At 39.8% G+C, this 20,728-nt stretch overlaps 1 protein-coding gene across 1 annotated transcript in view; it reads left to right on the top strand.

Moving 5' to 3' along the window:
- Zc3h8 (zinc finger CCCH-type containing 8) overlaps positions 1-10,435 on the top strand; it is a 33,355-nt gene extending 22,920 nt beyond the window's left edge. The window contains exons 7-9 of the mRNA XM_048810406.1: positions 201-310; positions 1,992-2,039; positions 9,963-10,435. Coding sequence (XP_048666363.1) covers positions 201-310; positions 1,992-2,024 — 143 coding nt within the window. The 3' untranslated portion in view covers positions 2,025-2,039; positions 9,963-10,435. The remainder of the gene's footprint in view (positions 1-200; positions 311-1,991; positions 2,040-9,962) is intronic.
- The last annotated feature ends 10,293 nt before the right edge of the window (positions 10,436-20,728 follow it).

Here is a 20,728-nt window from a genome sequence, read left to right as displayed (position 1 = left end):
CTGGCCTCAAACTTGCATCCTCCTCCTTCAACCTCCCAAGTTGCTGGGATTATAGGCCTGTACCTCCAGGCCCATCTAATTTTATATTTTAAATAGAGAATTCAGTATTTCTACTTGCGAGAAAAGTTTTTATGTAGGAAAATTAATAACAAATTATTTAGTTTGATTAAATTTGTTTACTTCCTTAACATTTGGGTTACATGAATATCCTTGCAAGTTTTACCATACAGGAACAAAATGTTATCAGGGAGAATATTGCAAGTTTTCACATGCTCCACTTACTGCTGAAACACAGGAACTGTTGGCTAAAGTAAGTACAATTTTAATAATTTTTTATTAATATTTATTTTTTAATAAAATTTTCTTTAAATAATAATAAGTCTTATAAGTTAGTATATTAGATATATTAGGACTGATAATTATCCAAGAATTTATTTCCATTTGGAAAATTATTTATTAGTGTGTAAGTGTATTTTATATTATTTATTTACTTATTTCTGTTATTGGAGATTGAACTCAAGAGTGCTTTACCATTGAGCTACATCCTCAGTCCTTTTATTTTGTAATAGGGTCTCACTAAATTGCTAAGGGTCTTGCTAAGTTGCTGAGGCTGGCCTTGAACTTGTGATCCTCGTGCCTCAGCCCCCTGAGTTCCTGGGGTTACAAGTATGTGCTCCCATGCCTGGCTTCTTTATTTTTTTCTTGTAGCTAAAAGGAATATTTATATTCATTGCTGACATAAATTGTAATGTTCTGAAAACCTTCAGTGGAGTTAATTTTAATACCTAAAGTAAGGGAAGCAAAGCAATTAAGAGAAGTGGTACTTCTATTATAATGATTTAAGCCAGACTGGATGGTGTACACCTGTAATTCCAATGACTTGGAAGGGTGAGACAGGAGGATCACAAGCTCTAGGCCAGCCTCAGCGAGAGCCTGTCTCAAAAATGTTAAAAAATGATCAGGGGCTGTAGCTCAGTGGTAGAGTACTCCTGGATTCATTCCCCAGTATTGTATCATATCATGGGATGGGGTGGGAAATAAAACAAAATAAATAAAATGGCATATTTTTGGAAAGTTAATATGCCATGGGTTGATAAAGATTTTAGAGTTATATCAAAGAATACTAGTAGTAATTTCAAAATATTTTCTTCAGTATTCTTTTGGTCTGTGAGAAAAGATTATTGAGAAATTGTAGTCACTTGTGTTCTTTCATTTACCATTTATTAGATGGAGGTGGTCTCTTCAAAATTAAATGGAACATATATATACAATAGAAGTTCTCTTGAGCAAAAAAAGAAAAATAAAAAGTTCCCTTGATGTTGTATGTACACATGGTGGAAGGGACTCAAATGAGCTCTTTATGGCTTATTTTATGAGGACACTAATTTGATTCATGAGGGCTTACCTTTGGGTTTAGAATTTCAACATAAATTTTGGGGACTGACAAACATTCAGACCATAACAGAGGTTGTTCCAGATGAAAATAAATTAATGAGACATAATTACCAAATAAAGTAAGTGATTCTTGATAATGACTGATCTAGAAAAAGAAAGCTACAAAGGATAATTGGAGAAATTTCCATATGAATGGTATATTAGCTAATGTTATGATATCAATATTAGATATCTTGGGAAGAATAATGCTATTCTGTTATTGTATAAGAGAATTTCCTCTTCATGGAAGATGCAGGATAAATATTTAGGTGTTGAACTTACTTTTAATTGGTGCTTATTTTTAAACATTTTTGTGTTGTAAAATATGAAAAGTTACTCTGGAATTAGAAATTGTGCTAAAATATGTAATTATTATTTTTATGAAACATGGGAAAATTATAAGTGTAAAATTGATTTTTTCATTTCCTCTTGTAGTAGTTATTAGGTTATTAGGATGAATTTTGCTGGAATCATCTAAAAAGTATAAAAATGATGGTGTACCTAATTAGACATTAATATGTATAAAAATTATTTTGTAATTTTTTTTTTCCTATTAGGTTTTGGATAGTGAAAAGAAGTCTTGCAAATAAAATAGACATAAAAAGGTAAAAGAATATACTACTACTTATTGTCTGTCTCTAAAAATATTACAGAATACATATTCACAGATGTATGGCTCTCCATCTTTCCTTCTCCCCACCTGAGTTTGTCTGTCATGGATGTTTGTGTTCTTCATTTGTCTTTCTGGGATTCACCCGGTATGTGTAATTCACTGAACATAGGTTTAGTTTTGCTTATGGTAACAGTGTCATACTCTATATGTTAATGGGAGATTTGCTATTTTCACTCAACCTTATGCTTCTAAAATCCATTCATGTGGATGCATGCAGCTGTCATTTATTTATTCATTCATTTTAGTCCTGTATAGCATTTTATTTTATGAACATGTTATAATTTATTATACTATTGGTGGAAATTTAGGTTATTATTAGTTTTTTAAGATGTTCAGTGTCATTATAAATATTCACATACAAACTCCACGTATTAATCTCCATGGTGTATTCCAAGGAATAGAATTGTATCGATTTAAGATAGTAAAGTATACCAAGGAAAGCAAAGTAATTTAAGATAGTAAAGTATACCAAGGAAAGCAAAGTAATTAAGAGAAGTAGTACTCCTGTTACAAAGAGTTTTAAAGGGAAAATTGAGTCATGGTTGATAAATGTTTTAGAGTTACATCAAATAGTCAAGTAGTAATTTCAGAGTGTTTTCTTCAAGTATTGTTTTGGTCTTTGAGAAAATAGCAGAGCCCTAGTTAATATCCCATAAAGTATATGTACAGAACTCCTTGCCAATACTTGTACTGTCAGTACTCTAATTTTTTTTTTTTTTTAAACCATAAAGTTTTGTTTGCGTGAAGTCCAGCATCTTTTCTTACATTTACTGGCTTTTCAGTTTGATTTTTGGTGAAATGCCTTCTAATAGTCTGCCTTTATACACTGACGTTATGATATAGTTAGTCCTTTGAAGAATACGGGCAGGTCTTCTCACATTTTGCTGGCTCTTTTTCACTTTCTTTGAGCCTGACTAATTTTGGCAGAATACTTAAGTGTTGGCATTTTGCTTTATACATTTATATTTTAATTCATTGGGAATTTTATCAGTGAACAATTGTCACAATAATGATTTTTAGAAAACAGTGTGATACTTTCAGTAACATAATGTTTATTTTTTGTGCATCTTCAAGCTGATCTCAGCTGGCCTTGGCAGGATTGGCTCTGCCTCCTGTAGCAGGTCTCCTTTGCAGTCCTGCCCGCCTTGGTCTGACTCTGTGACTTCTCATGGGGATTAGCAGAATCTCTAGAAGGCAAAGCCACGTTGCCATCACTTTTTAACCACTCATCAGCCAAAGTTAGCCACGTGGACAGGCCCTTTGTACTTGAGATGTGGGAAGAGCTATTAAATGGGAAAAGGAAGAAGTGAGGCGACTTGATTTCTTTTCTTCTTAATGGTATGAGATAGGGACTTCATTCTGCTCTTTTTTGTTCTCCTTTTCCCCCTGTACCAATAACCAGTCTCCCAAGTATCATTTAATTAAAAAAGAATGTTTGCCCCACTGATTTGTAATCCCCCTCTGGTGTGTATCATCTGTTTCTCTAATATTAAACTACCCTAATTACTGTAATAACACTTATGTGACTGTGTTTATCTTTCTTTCTTTCAATCCTGGGGATGGAACCCAGGGCCTCACTCATGTTAGGCAAATACTCTACCACTGAACTGTAGCCCCAGCCCATCAGTCATTTTGATTATAATTTTTTCCGATAGAAGTGAAGTGATATCTCATTGTAGTTGTAATTTGCATTTTCCTAATGACTGATGATGTTGAACGTCTTTTCATATGATTATTGCTGTTATTCAATTCAGATCTTTACCCATGTTTTAACTGATATGTTTTCTTTTGAAGTTCTTTATATATGTTGGCTCTAGGTCCTGTATTAGATAATATGATTTGCAGATATTTTGTCCCAATTTGTATATAGCTTGTTGTGTTTTATTAATGGTTAATGGTGTCTTTTGAAGCATAAAACTTTTCATTTTGATGTAGTACAGTTTATCAGTTTTTTTGTTTTGTGGATCATGCCTTTGCTGTTATATCTAAGAATTCTTTGCCTAACAAAAGGTCACAAGGTTTGGTCTTAAGTTTTTTCTAGAAGTTTTCTAGGGTTAACTCTTACATTTAATAAGTCTGATTGATTTTGAGTTAATTTGTGGGAATCATGTGTTAAGGGTCTAAATTAATCTTTTTAAATGTAAGTACCTAATTGTCCCAGTACCATTTTTTAGAAAGACTACCCTTTTCCCATTGAGTTCCCTTGTACCTTTGTTAAAAATTAATTGACTATAAATGTGTGGGTTTATTTTTGGATTCTCATTTGTGTTCCATTGACCCGTGTGTCTGTCCTTACAGAGTGTCACATTGTCCTGATGGCAAGTTCTGAAATAAGGAGTTATAAGATGGACACTGTGGCATGCACCTTAAGTCCCAGCTGCTCAGGAGGCTGAGGAAGGAAGATGTCTTGTGCCTAGGAGCTTGAGACCAGACCAGGCTACATAGCAGAACTATGCTTCAATTTTTAAATTTAAATACAGAGTTTTGGGGTATTGTGGCTTATGTTTATGATTTTCTTTTCTTTTTTCTTTTTTTTATGGGGGGAGGAGGATACTGGCCAGTGAACTCAGGGGCACTCGACCACTGAGCCACATCTCCAGCCTTATTTTGTATTTTATTTAGAGACAGGGTCTCACTGAGTTGCTTAGCACCTCACTTTTGCTGAGGCTGGCTTTGAACTCACGATTCTCCTGCCTCAGCCTCCCAAGCTGCTGGGATTACAGATATGCACCACCATTCCCAGCTTCTTTTCTTCTTGATGTCTTTAGCAATTACAGTTATACCTACCTTTTTATGATCTTATATTGAATGCTTTCTGTTTTTCTTGGTCAGCTTGTCTGGAGAGTTGACAGTTACATTATCCTCTATACAGAGTCAACTTTGCATTGTTAATTCTATTTCATATTATATTAATTTCCATTTTAACTAGTTGTCCTTAATTGAATCATTCCTTTTACATTCTTTGACCTTATTTTGCCCCAAGATTGCTTGCATTTCTTCTTTTCTAACCTACCTCTAACCCCACAAATCTCCCTTAAACACACCATGCCACTTACATCCCAAAAGTTGTGTTTCTTTCATTAAATATTTTTTTGTCAAGGTAACATAGATCATTTCAAAAGTCAAAAGTCCTGGTTGAGGGTGAGGCTCAGTGGTACAGGGCTTGCCTAAAATGCACAGGCCTTGGGTTTGATCCCAACACCACAAAACAAAACAAAACATCCCACAAGGGACTCAGCAAAGGTTATCCTGGGTAAAACAACAGAACAGCAGTTTTTAGGATAATTTCTTAGGTGCTGAAAATCTTCCTACCAAGTTCAATGCTCATTCCTTATTTAAAAACAAAAAACCCCCAAACACTTAAAATAGAAACAGATACTTTTTAGATTTGATTTTTATTGTAGTAAAATGCAGTGTTTACCATCTTAACCGGTTTTAGTTACACAGTTCCGTAGCGCTGAGTGTGCTTGTATTGTTTTCCGTCACCACCCTCCATCTCCAGAACTGAAACTCTGTGCCTTCCCGTTCCGCTTGTCCCCAGACCCTGGAACTGCCATTCATCCTGTTTTCTGTATCTGCTTTCAACTACTGTAGGTTTCTCTTATAAGCAGCATCCTTATATGAGCGTTGATCCTTTCTGATTTATTTCACTTAATGTCCTCAAGGCTCGTTTGTACTGCAGCATATCAGAATTTCCTCTCTCCATGGCTGTGAACATATAATACCACATTGTGCTCTCCATTCATCTGTGTGTGGATACCTGGGTCCCCTCTGGCTTAGCTATGGTAAATAACACTGCTGTGAACATGGCTGCACAGTTCTCTTTAAAAATCTTGCTCTCAGTTCTTCTGGGTGTACACCCTGCAGTGGTTACTGGATCATGTCATAATTCTGTGTCTAATTCTTGAGGAATGACCATATTGTTTTCCACAGTGACTGTACCATTTTACTTTACCACCAACAGTGCTGGACCCAGAGTTCTAATTTCTCTAATTCCTTATCAACTCTTAACTATTTTGTTTTAGTTGACATATAACTACAGTAGTCATCCTAATGTGTGAAATAGTGTGTCATTATGGTTTGAGTTGCATTTAGTGATATGACCACTTTTTTTAAGGGTTTGTTGGCCATTGATATAATCTTTGGAGAAATGACTGTTAAGTCGTTTACCCATTTTTTAATTGTGTCATTGTGCTTTTGTTTTTGAGTTTTAAGCATTCTCGATGTACTCTGGGTAGTAATCACTTGTGAGATGTATGATTTACAGATATCTTCTGTTCTATAGGTTAATTTTTCACTCCATTGATAGTATCCTTAACACACAGAAGTTCTTAATTTTTAAGAATTCTAGTTTATATCTAGTTTTTCTTTTAGTGCCTGTATCTTTGGTGTCACAGCCATGAAATTGCCAAACCTGGCCCTGCAAGGCATTTCCCATAGATTTTCTTGTAGTAGATCTGATGGTTTAGCTCTCATGTTCACATCTTTGGTCCATTTTGAGTGAGTTTGTATATATTGTGTGAGATAACGGCCCTCATTCATTCTTTTGCATATGGGTGTCCAGTTTACCAGCACCATCTGTTGAAAGATTTTCCCTTCCTCACTGAATGATCATAGCACCCTTGTCAAAATTACTTGCCCATGCATGTGAACGTTAATTTCTAAGTTCTTTGTTCCATTCCTTTGATATGTATGTCTGTTTTTATGCTGTCACAACACCGCTTTGATTGTTGTAGGTTTGTAGTAACTTTTGAAGTCAGGAAGTGTTAGCCCCCAACATTGCTCTTTTTCTAAGATTGTTTTGGTTGTTCTGGGTTGCTTAGTATTCCATATGACACTTAGGATGGATTTTTCTATTTTTTGCAGAAGTCATTGGGATTTTGATAGGGATTGCTTTGAATTCATAGAGTGCTATGGGTAGTGTTGACAGTTTAACAGTATCAGCTCCAGTCCAGGGGCTTTGATTTTTTTTTTTTTTTTTTAAGGAAAAATTAATTTTATGCAGTTTCAGTAAAATTGGGGAGAAACAGCTAGACTGCAGTACACTGTATAGAAGCAAAAGCCAGGTGATCATACAAATGTAAAATCAGTCAGTCTCCTGTTTCCTTGAAGTCTGTCCTCAACAGGAAGAAATAAAAGCAATTATCAGGAAAGGTTTTTAATTTCAAAAGGGATCTATTTCAAGTCCCTGCTTAGTTCATCCTTTGATCCCCAGGGAATTGGGGCTCCATGTCAGCTGGCTGCAGTCCGCTGTTGGATCACCAAGCAGATTCTGTCAAGAAACTCAAACAGAGGGAGTCAGAGGCTTTTTATGTTTCTGAGGTCTCAGTCCGTGGCTGACCCAAGGGGAGGCAGACATCATGGTAGAAGGCATGGCAGGGGAGAGCCAAACACTCTCGACAGCCAGGAAGCAGAGAGCTTGTTGACGCAGTTGTGAAGAGAAAGTGTGTGATTTCCTTTTCAGATTGTTAGTGTGTAGAAATACAATGATGTGTGTGTTTGTGTGTGTGTGTGTGTGTGTGTGTTAAGATAAGATCACTGGATGGATACTTTCTTAACATGATGAATCGTGTTTTACTTTCATAAGAAAGTCAGCCTTCTCTTTAATGGGGAAACAGTGGAGGCATTTCCACTAGAAGAGTGTCTGTTACAGAGGGCTGTCCGGTGTCTAAAACTTGAGTAGAGTTCCCTTCTGGAAACCTCTGCATTCAGTGCCACATTTATACATTCATTCAGACATGTCCTTGATAAAGTAGTAAACAGTGTGGATATTATTTAACCTTGACCGTAAGGCCTGTTCAACGTGAGTGTAGCAAAATATGAAGATGTGGGAAGTACTTCTGCACAAAATGGCATTCTTCAGGAAAAGCCCTGTGCCGCTGTGTGGCAAGCAGAATTAGAGGCGGGGTTCTCTTCCTTGTTCCCTCCCTCCCTCCCTTCCTATGCTAGAGGTAGAACCATGCCTCATGCATGCTAGGCAAACTACCACTGAGCTGCACCCCCAGCCCTGTTTTATCATGAATACTAGTTTTACTTGCGGGGTATACTCTTTCTTTTTTTGTAACACATAGATGTATGCATAGCAGGCACTTTTCACAAGTGAGTGAACTTGTATCTTCAAGAAGGACAACTGAAAATATTTGTCATCAGTGATAATAAGTCAAACTTTTGAATTAAAATACAATTCCAGAGCTTCTGATGTGCTTCTGTGAGCTTGAAAGCTTTCCTAAACCTAAAGTCTTTTTGGTAAGATTGGCGATGTTAAAGAATGATGTTTTAAAAACACTATATAATAAAACATTTGGAAGATCTGGCTAACTTAGTAAACTAATATTTTCCCAATAAATAATGAATGAGGTTATAAATTATCTGTGGGTAAAAATCCATCCTATCTACAATACAGACTACTACAATACAGACTACTAGATTAATGTAATAGTACAAAAGATGATATGGTTTCAGATTCTACACTACAACTTGAAATGTGTTTCAGTTTGCCCTTTTTTTGGGGGGGGGTGTACTTTGATTGATCCCAGGAGCACTTTCCCCATATACTTTTTTTTTTTAAATATTTTTTTAGTTGTAGGTGGACACAATACCTTTATTTTTATGTGGTGCTGAGGCACGAACCAGTGCCTCACATGTTCCAGGTGAGCACTCTACCACTGATCCACAGCCCCATCCCGCCCCCATACACTTTTTATTTATGTTTTATTTTATTTTGAGACAAGATCTTACCAAGTTGCTGAGGCTGGCCTCAAGTTTGCAATCCTCCTGCTACAAGCCTCCTGAGTTGCTGCTGGCGTACTCCATTTTGCTTTGGGGGCAGGGAGTATATACCGGGGATTAAACTCAGGGGCACTTAATCACCAAGCCATACCCCCAGCCCTATTTTGTATTTGATTTAGAGACAGGGTCTCACTAAATTGCTCAGCACCTTTCTTTTGCTGAGCTGGCTTTGAACTCATGATTCTCCTGCCTCAGCCTCTGGGATTACAGGTGTGCCCCACTGTGCCCAGCTCCATTTGCTTTTAATATTCATTTGCTTGTTGCTTTATTTTTAGTTTTTCTGAAAAACTTTTAGTTTGGCTTTTGTAGGCACATAAGTAGTTGAGTTTTCCTTTGTAGAATAAATACAAACTCTCCCAATGAGTGAATTTAAGCCCATTCACAATTATCCACCTGACCATTTGGCTTCTCTTGTCATTTATAGCTGTGTGTGACATTTGCATGTTCTTCCTCTCTAGAACATGTTTTCTTTGCTCTTCATTAAATTGTACTTCATTTCATTTTTGTTTTTTTCTCCTTTTGTTCAATATTTCTTACTATGTTTTCATCCAAATCTTAATAGTTGTCATTTTTTTGATGATTTTGTTTAATCTTATATCATTTCTGAGATCAGTCAACTCTTACTTCATTATTTCCACTTCTGATCTTAGTTTTTTTTTTTTTTTAATATACAAGTTTATGGTATGGTTTTAGTTTTTTAATTTTAATTCATTGTTTTCTTTGATTTACCCAAAAAAAGAGTATGTAAATCATTTGGATTTTTGTGTTATTTTTCCTCTGCTACATGATTTTTTTTTTTAATTGTTCAATTGTTTTGGTGTGGGAGATTGAACCCAGGGTGTTTAACCACATCCCCAGCCCTTTTTATTTTGAAACAGAGTCTCAGTAAGCTGTTTAGGGCCTTGCTAAGTTGCTAAGCCTGGCCTTGAACTAGTGACCCTTCTGCCTCAGTCTCCCCAGTTGCTGGGATTACAGGCCTGTGCCATCGTGCCTGAGGCAAAGATGGGGCAGCTGAGTTCCTAATTTTCATGAGCTGATGTGCTTTGTTCTCTGTTTTCTCCTGCAGCTTATATAAATGAAGAGTGCTCCTGCCTGTGCCTGTTGGACTGGTGATCTGGGGTAGTTTACAGGATTCCTCACGCAGAGCGCCCTCTGGTGTCATTGTGATGGTGTTCAGTTTCTTTAATGGGTGGCGCGGAGGACGGAATCTCAGGCACCAGTGGAGGGGTTGGTCTCCACAGGATGTCCCAGCTGTTGGCACAGCCAGAGGAGCATGCGTAGCAAACATGCTAACTGGTGGGTGACTGTTGTGACTCACCGCAGAAGTCTTCTAATGGAGATGTCTCAATACAGTGGGAAGCAAAGTTAGTCTATCTGAGGATGGGTAAAGAATTGCAGGAGGTTTGAGGATAAAAAATTGTTAGGAACACATTGAGATAACACAAAAATAGTTCTCTGTGTCACCAAATACTTTGCAATGTACACTTAATGACCACTCAGTTCCATTTTAAATAAAGTATGATTTTATGATTTTTTAAACCAGTTTCTTGTTGACATTTGTTTCCAGCTTCTTACTATTTTAAATAAAGTAGAGTGATGTTTGCTGTACAATTCCTAAACTTGGTATTAATTTCTCTGTTAAAATGTAATATTTATTGTTGGTTAGCTTTTCATCACTGTGACAAAATACCCAAGGCAATCAACTTAAAAGGAGGAAAGGTTGAGTTTGGCTCACAGCTAGCAGCTCAGAGTCAGGGCGTGGTCAGTTGGCCTAGTCACTCTTGGACCTGTGGCAAGGCAGCATGTGGTGGGAGCACATGGCAGAGGAGACTATTGCCTTGGGGCAGCTGGGACGTGAAAAAGAAAGATGAGGAGCAGGAGTCCCAGTAGCCCCTTGAAGGACACATTTTCATGTAACCCAAGGCTACAGACTAGTCCCCACCTCTAAAGGGCTTTGCCACCTCCCAGCAACACCACCAGCTAGATAGTCCTGCTGATTATTATTAGATAAATACCATAAAACTGAAGCTGTCATCATCACACTGTCCTACTGCTGGTAAAAATAACATCATCACTAACTTGCTATACCTACAGAGGACACCAAAGCTAGTGACACCTCTTAGCAAATCCTTGTATGAGTCAAAGTTATTTTGGTTGTAATTCCACCCTGCAAAAAGCAAGAAGGGGAATTGCACATGCTCTAAGCAAAGTTTTACCTAAGAAAGGAGGAACTGAGGATGGATCCAGGGCCCTCAGAAGCAGGAGACTGACTGAGCTGAGCCACCCCTCTGTGCCCTGTTGGTGCCTGCCAGGTTGCGCCGCCCACTCTCCAGCTGTGACTAGGGAGGAGAGCAAGATGGTTTCCAGAGACCTAGAGGTTGAGCTGGCGCTTGAAAGGGCCATCATAAGAGCCTTTGATGAAGTGGTGAAGTCATGCAAAGGAATGGTGGTGTTACCCATAGAATGGTCCTCTGTCCCTTCTCTAGAGAGTACGTCAAGTGTAAAGAATTCAGGGCCTGTCAGCTCACATTGCAGCAGGCATTCTGTAAGCTGGCTTGACCAGCATAAGCCATAAACTGAGTTTAAGGCACACCTACCATGCGTCAGGTGGTATGCTGTTATTTTATTTTATACTGTTTACCTTTCTTCTGTAAGCTGCATAACAACCTTGTAAGGTGGATAATGGGATCAGTTGCATAGAAAGGAAATAAATAGGAACATCTACTTTTTAAATTTTTTTTTTAATTTTCATGGGCTCTATAAATAATTGTAATTAATCATATAATAATTAGCAATTTAATTCCTGTTACTTGGTGTAGTTTAATACTTATGAAGTATGGATGTTGATGTATGTATATGTTTGTATAAACATATAAATATGTACATAAGCTTATATATAAACTGTGTGTGTAAAGAAAGTTTATAAACCTCATGTTCCAGAGGGTTGTATTGAAGAGACAAATATACCTGCATCCTTGAAGTCTCTTAGCTTGTGTTAAAATAAGCTAGGGGAGAGCCCTGCTCACCCCACTGGGCTGTGGTTCTCAGGTGGGTTGGTGCAGCACCTTAAGCTGATCGCCTCACTCTATTTTCCATTCTGCAGGTTCACCCTGGTTTCCTCAGAGCAAACTTCCCCATGTTCTATGTCAGTCATGCCTGCCCTGGGGTTTTTTGGTTTTTTAGTTGTAGGTAGACTCAATACCTTTATTTACTTTTATGTGGTTCTGAGGATCAAACCCAGTGCCTCACACATGTGAGGCAAGCGCTCTACCACTGAGCCTCAGCCCCAACCCCCTGCCTGGTTTTCAAAGTACTCTAGTTTGGCCATAGCAGCCATGATAATGAGACAATCCAAGAATTTGCAGCTCAAAATATGTATGTATCTGTATTAGTCTGTTTGCTCTCTAATACCTGAAGCTGTGTACTTCATTTTTTAAAAGAGGTTTAGACCCTTATCTCTCACCCTCCAACTCAAAATGGACAAAGACCCAGGAATTAAACCAGAAACTGTGCAACTTGTAGAGGAAATATAGAGTCAACACTCAGGCAACAATTTCTCAATAGGACCCCTTAAAGCTCAGGAAATAATGCCAAGAGTTAATAAGTGGGATAGCATCAAATTTAAAAGCCTCTGCAAAACAAAGGAAACAAGAATGTGAAGAGAGAACCTAAAGAATGGGAGAAAAATCTTTGCTAGCTGTTCTTTGAACAGAGGATTAACATCTAGAATACATAAAGAACTCAAAAAACAATGGGCAAAATAAGAAAAACAATTCTCAAAAGAAGAAATACAAATAGCCAACAAATACTTGAAAATTTGTTCAACATCATTATCAATTAGGGAAACGCCAATCAAATCTATGCTGAGATTTCATCTTATTCCAGTCAGGATGGCAATCATTAAGAATATAAAATAAATGCTGGAAAGGATATAGAGAAAAAGGAGCACTTTTACATAAATGGTGGAATTGTGAATTAGTACAACCACTATGGTAATCAGTATGGAGGGTCCTCAAAAGACTAAGTGTGGAACCACCACGGATCCAGCTGTCCCACTCCGTAGTGTTTATCCTAAAGAAGTCAAGTCATGATACTATGATGATACATGCATACCTGTGTTCATAGCAGCACAACTCACTGTAACTAAACTCAGCAAACAGCCTAGGTGTCCACCAACAGATAAATGGATAAAGAAAATGTGGTATATAGACATAGTTGAGTTTTATTCAATCATAAAGAGTGAAATTAAATTATTTACAGGAAAATGGAACTTGAGAATTTTGTTAAGCCAAACTCACAAAGTCAAGGATTGTATGTTTTTTCTCATATGGAAGCTAGAGAGGAAAAAGAAAGATGGCGGAGGTGGGGACATCTCATGAAGGCAGGGAGGTCAGTAGAGTAAAAGGACGGAGGAAAGGGAAAGAGGAAATACTGGGAATTATATTGTTATATTGTGTGCATGTACAAATATGTAACAAATTTCACCATTATCGGCAACTATAATGTACCAATAAAAATATGGAGAAAAACTTTCGAAAAATAAGAGATTGGTTTAGCTCACAGTTTTGGAAGCTGCTAAAAAGTTCATTTGTTTGGCCTGTGATGAGGACCCCTGTGGTCCGCACATGGCGGGAAAGCAGAAAGGGAATTGGCTGCGTGTAGAAAATCCAAGTGTGTCGTGTAGGTGTCCTTGCTTTGTAACAGCCCTCTCTTGACACAACTAACCCTACAAGACAAGGCAGTGCTCCTGACCTATGACCTCACATGAGACCTCACCTCTCCAAGCTTTCCCCACCACACAGGAAAAAACCGTCCAGACCTCAGCCCCCAAAGTGCCTCTTATGTGAAACCAAGGCTGACAGAACTGAAAGGAGAAACTGACAAATTCACAGGTACAGCTACAACTTGAACACACCTCTCCCTACAGAGCAGTAGAGCAGGGTACAGAACTGGACAACACTGTAGTTCTGGTCTATTTGACACATATTGGGCCCCTCACAAACAAGTGGAGTTCGTATTCTTTCCAAGTACTGGTGGAACAATCACCAAGATAACCATTCCTAGTTTATAAAACCTTATTAATCCAAAGGCCCAATATATTGCAAAGAATTAGAAAACATTTGGAAACATGAAAATAGAACAATCCCCTCTCGGACTAGATCCAAAGGACTTAAAAACAGCATACTACAGGGACACAGCCACATCAGTGTTTCTAGCAGCACAATTCACAATAGCTAAACTGTGGAGCCAACCTAGATGTCCTTCAGTGGATGAATGAATAAAAAAAAAAGTGGCATAAATACACCATGGAATTTTACTCAGCATTAAAAGAAAATAAAATCATGGCATTTGCAGGTAAATGGATGGCGTTGGAGAAGATAATGCTAAGTGAAGTTAGCCAATCCCAAAAAATCAAATGCTGAATGTTTTCTCTGATATAAGGAGGTTGACTCAGTGGGGTAGGGAGGGGGAGCATGGGAGGATTAGATGAATTCTAGATAGGGGAGATGGGTGGGAGGGAAAGGGATGGGGCAGGGGGTTAGCAAGGATGGTGGAATGAGATGGACATCATTATCCAAAGTACATGTATGAAGACATGAATTGGCATGAACATACTCTATATACAAAGATATGAAAAATTGTACTCTATATGTGTAATAAGAATTATAATGCATTCTGCTGTCGTGTATTTAAAAAAACAAAATCAATAAAACTAAAAAAAAAGAAAATAGAACAATCAAAATTTGTAGGACGTAGCTAAAGCAGTGTTTAAAGGAAAATTTGTAGCACTAAATTCCCTGCCCACTCACCCACCCACCACCTGGGTACTCGAGATTGAACCCAGGGGTGCTCTACCACTGAGCTACATCCCCAGTCATTTATTAATGTTTTGAGACAGGGTCTTGCCAAGTTTCTGAGGCTGGCCTTGAATTTGTGATCCTTCTGCCTCGGTGGCTGGATTGACAGTAGTGCACCACCAGACTTTTGTTTTTGATGACTGCCAGTTTTGAGAGGTCCTTTTGGTGTTGTGCAGAAAGACCCTCACTTGGCATTGGCTGGTCTTTTGCTCATGGTGAGCTTGGGACTGTGATCTTGGGAGAAGACGATAGAGGTGAAGCAGCACTTTCATCACATTATATCGGAGGAGATTCTATCTGCACACATGGTGTGTTTAGACTATTCACATTTATTTAGTCTAATTATCAATATGGCAGGGCTTAAATTTGCTATTTTATTGTTTTCTGTTTGTACTTTGTGTTTTTCCCGTTTTCTTTTTCTGCCTTTCTATGGGTTACTTGAGCATTTTTTTTTTTTTTTTTAGAATTTCACTTTGATTTATATATAGTGCTTTTGAGTGTATCACTGCATGGATTTTCCTGGTGGTTGCAACAACCACATATAAAATGTGTACATCTAGAGCAATCCAAATACATCTATGTCATTCTGTTTGTTTTCTGAGCTATGTCCCTTTGTTCCTCTCTTCCTCCATTGATGCTTTCTTTTGTGTTCAATATTTTCTACACTATCATTTTAATTCCTTTGATGTTTCTTTTGCCATATGCCCTTGAGTTCTTTTGTAGATGATTGCCCTGGGGATAACTAAAGTTAAAACTTGAAACTACCTAGTTCGGATTGACACCAGCTTAGTTTCCGTGAAAATCTTGTTTCCACTACAGCTTTGTTCCCTCTTCCTTTATATTATTTATACCAACTAAATTTTTATGTAGTAGGAGCTCATTGACAGTTTTATAATTATTGCTTTATGAAGTTATTTAAATCAGATAGGATTTAAAACTGCTACAAACAAAAATATATTCATATTTCATATTTATTTACATGGTCACTTTTACATAGTGTTCTTTCTTTAGGTGAAGGCTGGGTACTGTCCAGTGTCCTGAAGGACTCCCTCTGATATTTCTCATAAGGAGGGTGCTAGGTATTCATTTTCTCAAACTATTTTGTATCTGGGAATATCTAAATGTCTCCTCTCTTGAGGAATATAGCTTTGCTTGATTGACAGCTGTCCCCGTCCCTGGTGCCAGGGTTCTCAGCGAGAACTTGCTTCTAATGCTTATCAAGACTCAATTGCAGTTGAAGACTTCTCTCTTACTAGTTTAAAAATTCTTCGTTTTTAGCTTTCAACCTGCATTTAAGTGTGCGTCTGTTTGAGTTTATCCTGTGGGTAATCTTTTAGCCTCTTAGATATGCAAATTCATGTTTTCCACTAAATTTGGGAACTTTTCAACCATTATTTCTTCAAATATCCTTTCTTCCCTGTCTTCTCTTCTGGAACCCTCATGTTTATGTTGGTATGCATCATGATGACTTCACAGGTATCTGAGACTCTTCCTTTTCATTATTTTTTTGTTCCTTAACTTGGATAATAGGTTGACCTGTATATATTCAAGTTCATTGATTCTTTCTTCTACCTGTTCAAATCTACTCTTGAGCCTTCTTGTGAATTTTCCATTTCAGTTGTATTCAGTATTTCTGTTTAGTTTTTTTAAATACTTTTCCAGGCACGATGGCATACGCCTGTAATCCCAGCTGCAACGAAGACTGGGGCAAGAGCATCATGAGTTCAAGGCCAGCCTAGGCAATATAGCAAGGCACTGTCTCAAAATAAAAAATAGAAAGGGCTAAAGATATATTTCAGTTGCTCAGGGACCCTGGGTTACATCCCGAATACTGCAAAAATAAATCAATAAATGTAATTCCTATCTCTTTATTGACATTCTCTATTTAGTGAGACCATCCTCACATTTTCTTTTAGTTATTTGAACATTTTTAGCTGATTTAAAGTCTTTCTTAGGTAAATTCAACATCTAGGGTTCCTTAGACAGTTTTTATTGATTTGTGTGTGTGCACATACCTGTACATACGTGCACAAACGTGTGCATGTGGACCATACTTCCTTGTTTTTCTTAAATATTTTTAGTTGTATTTGGACACAATATCTTTATTTTACTTATTTTTTTATGTGGTGCTGAGGATCCAACCTAGAGCCTCACATGTGCTAGGCAAGCGCTCTACCGCTGAGCTGCAACCCCAGCCCCCATACTTCCCTGTTTTTAATGCATGCTTATGACTTCTTATTTGAAACTGAACATTTTATTTTATTTGTCTGCAGCACTGGGGATTGAACGCAGGGCCTTGTGCATGCTCGGTGTGTGCTGTACCACTGAGTTACTTCCTTAGCCCCCAAATTGGACATTTTAAAAATGCATTGCAGTTTGTCAGCTCTGTAAACCAAACCACCCTACCTTGCTCTTGTTGCTGCTTATTATTATCATTGCTCAATGATGTTTTTGGAGTAATTTGGTAAAATCTATTTTTTATTGTATGTGATCATTGAAGTCAGTGCTTAGCTGAGTGAGTCAGCTAATGAGTGGACAGAAATTTCCTTATCATACCTTGTACCCATAAGCCTTCCAGTCTTTGCAGAGGAGTTCTGTGTTTGTGTTAGAATACACCTTCAAATCCAGGCCTGGTGGCACACGCCCTGTAATCCCAGTGGCATAGGAGGATAGCGAGTTCAAAGCCAGCCACAGAAACTTAGAAAGGCCCTAAGCTACTCAGCAAGACCCTATCTCAAAATAAAAAATAAAAAAGGCTGGGGATGTGGCTTAGTGGATAAACACCCCTGGGTTTCATCCCTGGTGGAAGGAAGGAAGGAAGGAAGGAAGGAAGGAAGGAAGGAAGGAAGGAAAAGAATACACCTTCAAGCCAGGGTAGTGGTACATACCTGTAATCCTGGCAACTCAGAGGTTGAAGCAAGAGGATCACAAGTTCATTGTCAGCCTCAGTGACTCAGTGAGACCCTGTCTGAAAATAAAATCAAACAAAAAGGGATGGAATGTAGCTCAGTGGCAGAGCACTTGCTTAGCATTGTGAGGCCCAGGGTTCCATTCCCAGCATTAAAAGCAAAAAGAACCCATGATATTAGGGCTGGTAGCTTACGTCTCCCCTCAGGCTTACTTGCTGCTTGAGCAGAGGTAAGAACAGGCCTTCCCAGGCCTTGCAACATGAGCGTCTAGGTTCCTAGGAATGTGTTAGAGCTTCTCCATATCCCCTATGGATATCTCATTTCCCAGTTTTTCCTTTTAGGTTTTTTTGAGTAGCTGGGATCACAGGCGCATGCTGCCAGGCCTGGCTGGTGCTGCTTTTCGGTCAGCCTCTTGTTGGCTTCTGACTGGCAACACCACCTCAGGCAGTTACAGTGTTCAACAGTTGGTGGTGCCTGGGGTTTGGTTTTGTCTGGTACTGGGGATTGAACCCGGGTGCTCTGAGATCACTGAGCTGTAACCCCAACCCTTTTGTTTTTTATTTTGAGACAGTCTTGTTGAGTTGCCCAGGCTGGCCTCAAACTCCTGATCCTCCTGCCTCAGCCTCCTGGGTATCTGGGATTACAAGCGTGCACCACCACACCCCCCTCTGTCAATGTTTTTGTCACATATCTGCCTGTCCGGCTGCTCATGTAGAGTGAGCTCTTGAGTCTGGTGAAATGAAGATGGGCCCTGTGAAAGAGCTTTTCTTGGGGCCATCATACGGGTCCAACAGTGACAGTCGGGCTGGACATTCGGAGCTACAAACCTGTCTCCCCACCCTAGTGACTACTGCAAGGTACTGGCTGTCACAGCTAAGGCTGCAGGGCTCTGGAGCAGGGCAGGGGAGAGAAGGGCAGGCATTTCAGCAAGATTCAGCTATTTTACTTGAATAAATTGTCTTCAAATTGTTGCAAACCTTTAGTTTCCAGAGTTAACGAAAAACTTAATTTTGACAACTTGGGCCTGTGTTCTCATGCCAGTTGTGGATAAGTGGATTTTTGGAGATCTTACTCTGTCATTCCAGAAGCAGAGACTCCAGTTCACATTTAAGTGTTGTTTAACATCACAATAGCTTGTGTGTGTGTGTGTGTGTATGTACACACACACACAACTGCACTTTTAAAATATATTATATAAATAAAATTAATGTGTATTTATCACTGGCATGAAGACAACGGGTACCATCCTCTAGGACTTTTATTTCAAAAGCCCCCTTCCCTGCCTGGCATGCCAGGGACCCATCTCCCTGGGAGTGCAGTTGCACCCAGAGCAATGAGACCAGGCAAGGGCATGTGACTGTTGGCAGGAAGCTCCTAGTTCATCACTATTTGGGATCTTCACTCCTTGCTCCAAATTTTTAAACTACCTTCGTGAGGGATTCTGGGGATTTTTTTTTTTTTTTTTTTTTTTTGGTGGTCTTATTTCCCATTCCTGTAAGACTTAAGTAAATACAAGCTTTGTAACCCAGCTGTATCCCATGCAGAAATGTCTGATTTATTTGCCTGGATGTGTTGCTTGGCAGGTATTTTTGTTACATAACCATTTAAAATGGACTTTCGTCTTGGACTTCCTAACCAGTGTGGGATCCAGCCCGGTGTCTGCTGACAGGCCAGCTCTTTCCAGCCATCCGTGGCCCATGAACTGCAGGCCAATTTAAACTTCCTTGTGTAGCTGAATTCAGTTAGGTAAACCCGGAATCAACAGAAACGGGCCTTATTTTAGCTAAAATGCACATAAAATGGTCATTTCAGTCCCTGCAGGAGGACAGGCTGCTGCTCTGAATTCCTTCTTGTCTGGGAGGCCGCATGAATGCCTGTCCTTGTGAAGCTGAGCGGGGTCCATGCTCGCCCCAGCCGGGGAGGTGGTGTGAGCAGCCCTGAGGAGGACCCTCTGCTGGGCCGCCAGGAGTTCTGGAGGGTTGTGTTCTTCGGGATGCACCCCACGGCTAAATCTGAGCTAGGAAAAAGGAGGGCAGGAGAGAACCTCTTGGCTTTTTAAATAGAATGTGCAGGCTCCTCTCCCCCAGCCAAGGGCAGGAAGGCCAGGAAGAGAGTTTCCTGGAGCCAAGGGGAGACCCTGCTGGTGCCCATGGCCTGGGCTCCGTGAAGTCTCAGCAGGCCTCGGGGCCCACCAGGAGGTAGCCAGGGAGGCTGTTGACAGGAGCAGGACAGCAGTCCCTGGGCCCTACCGCCTGCCTCTGAGGGAAGGTCAGTTTTGTGCCTAGGGCGTTGCTGGACGAGAGGTGGCCCGTCACTCTTCTTGCCTTTGGCCATTTGTGAGTGTGTGGTGTCCGTGTTCTGATGGCCCCAGGAGAGCCCATTCTGAAGTCTGTGGCCATCCCCAGCTCTCCCCACAGCCTCACCACAGCAGGGCAACTTTTCCTATCCTGAGGAGAGCGTGGCAAATGAGAGCCATGGAGGGACACCGGGAAGTGGCCTGCCCACCGACAGCTGACCCCACCAGCTTCGGGAGGGATTGCTGTACGTGGACTTCCAGTGGACACCGCAGGGACTTTGCAGATGTGGGGAAGGCCCTACCCTGGACTATTGCAGTCTGACTTTTGATCTAGTTTATATGTTGTTCTCCCTGCAGCCTGGAAAAGGAAATGTGGCTGTGCCTTCTGCGCCCTAGAGCAGAGCCTGGTCCTCATCGTGGGCCTAGAACCCGGGCTCTGTCTGTCACTAGCTTTGTCTGAAGCAGAGACGGGTGGGAGCTCCGGCTGGTTCATTCGCAGTGGACAAGACAGGAGGGAGGCTTCCCCGGCTTGCTGTCCGGGGGATCTTGAGTGCAGGCTACTGTAACAAACCACCTTAGAGTAGACAGCAGATCACAACAGAATCACACTTCTCACGGTGCTGGAGGTGGGCAGTCAAGGTCAAGGTGCCAGCAGCATTCTCAGTGTCCAGTGAGACCTCTCCCTGGCTCCTAGGCGGTGCCTCCTGCTGGGTGTTCACATGGTGGAAGGGCAGAGAGGCTGGTGCTTTAGAGGGCATTCATGAAAGGG

Source organism: Marmota marmota, unplaced genomic scaffold, assembly GCF_001458135.2.
Source record: "Marmota marmota marmota unplaced genomic scaffold, marMar, whole genome shotgun sequence".
NCBI classification, from domain to species: Eukaryota; Metazoa; Chordata; class Mammalia; order Rodentia; family Sciuridae; genus Marmota; species Marmota marmota.
This window is presented reverse-complemented; position numbering and strand designations above follow the sequence as displayed.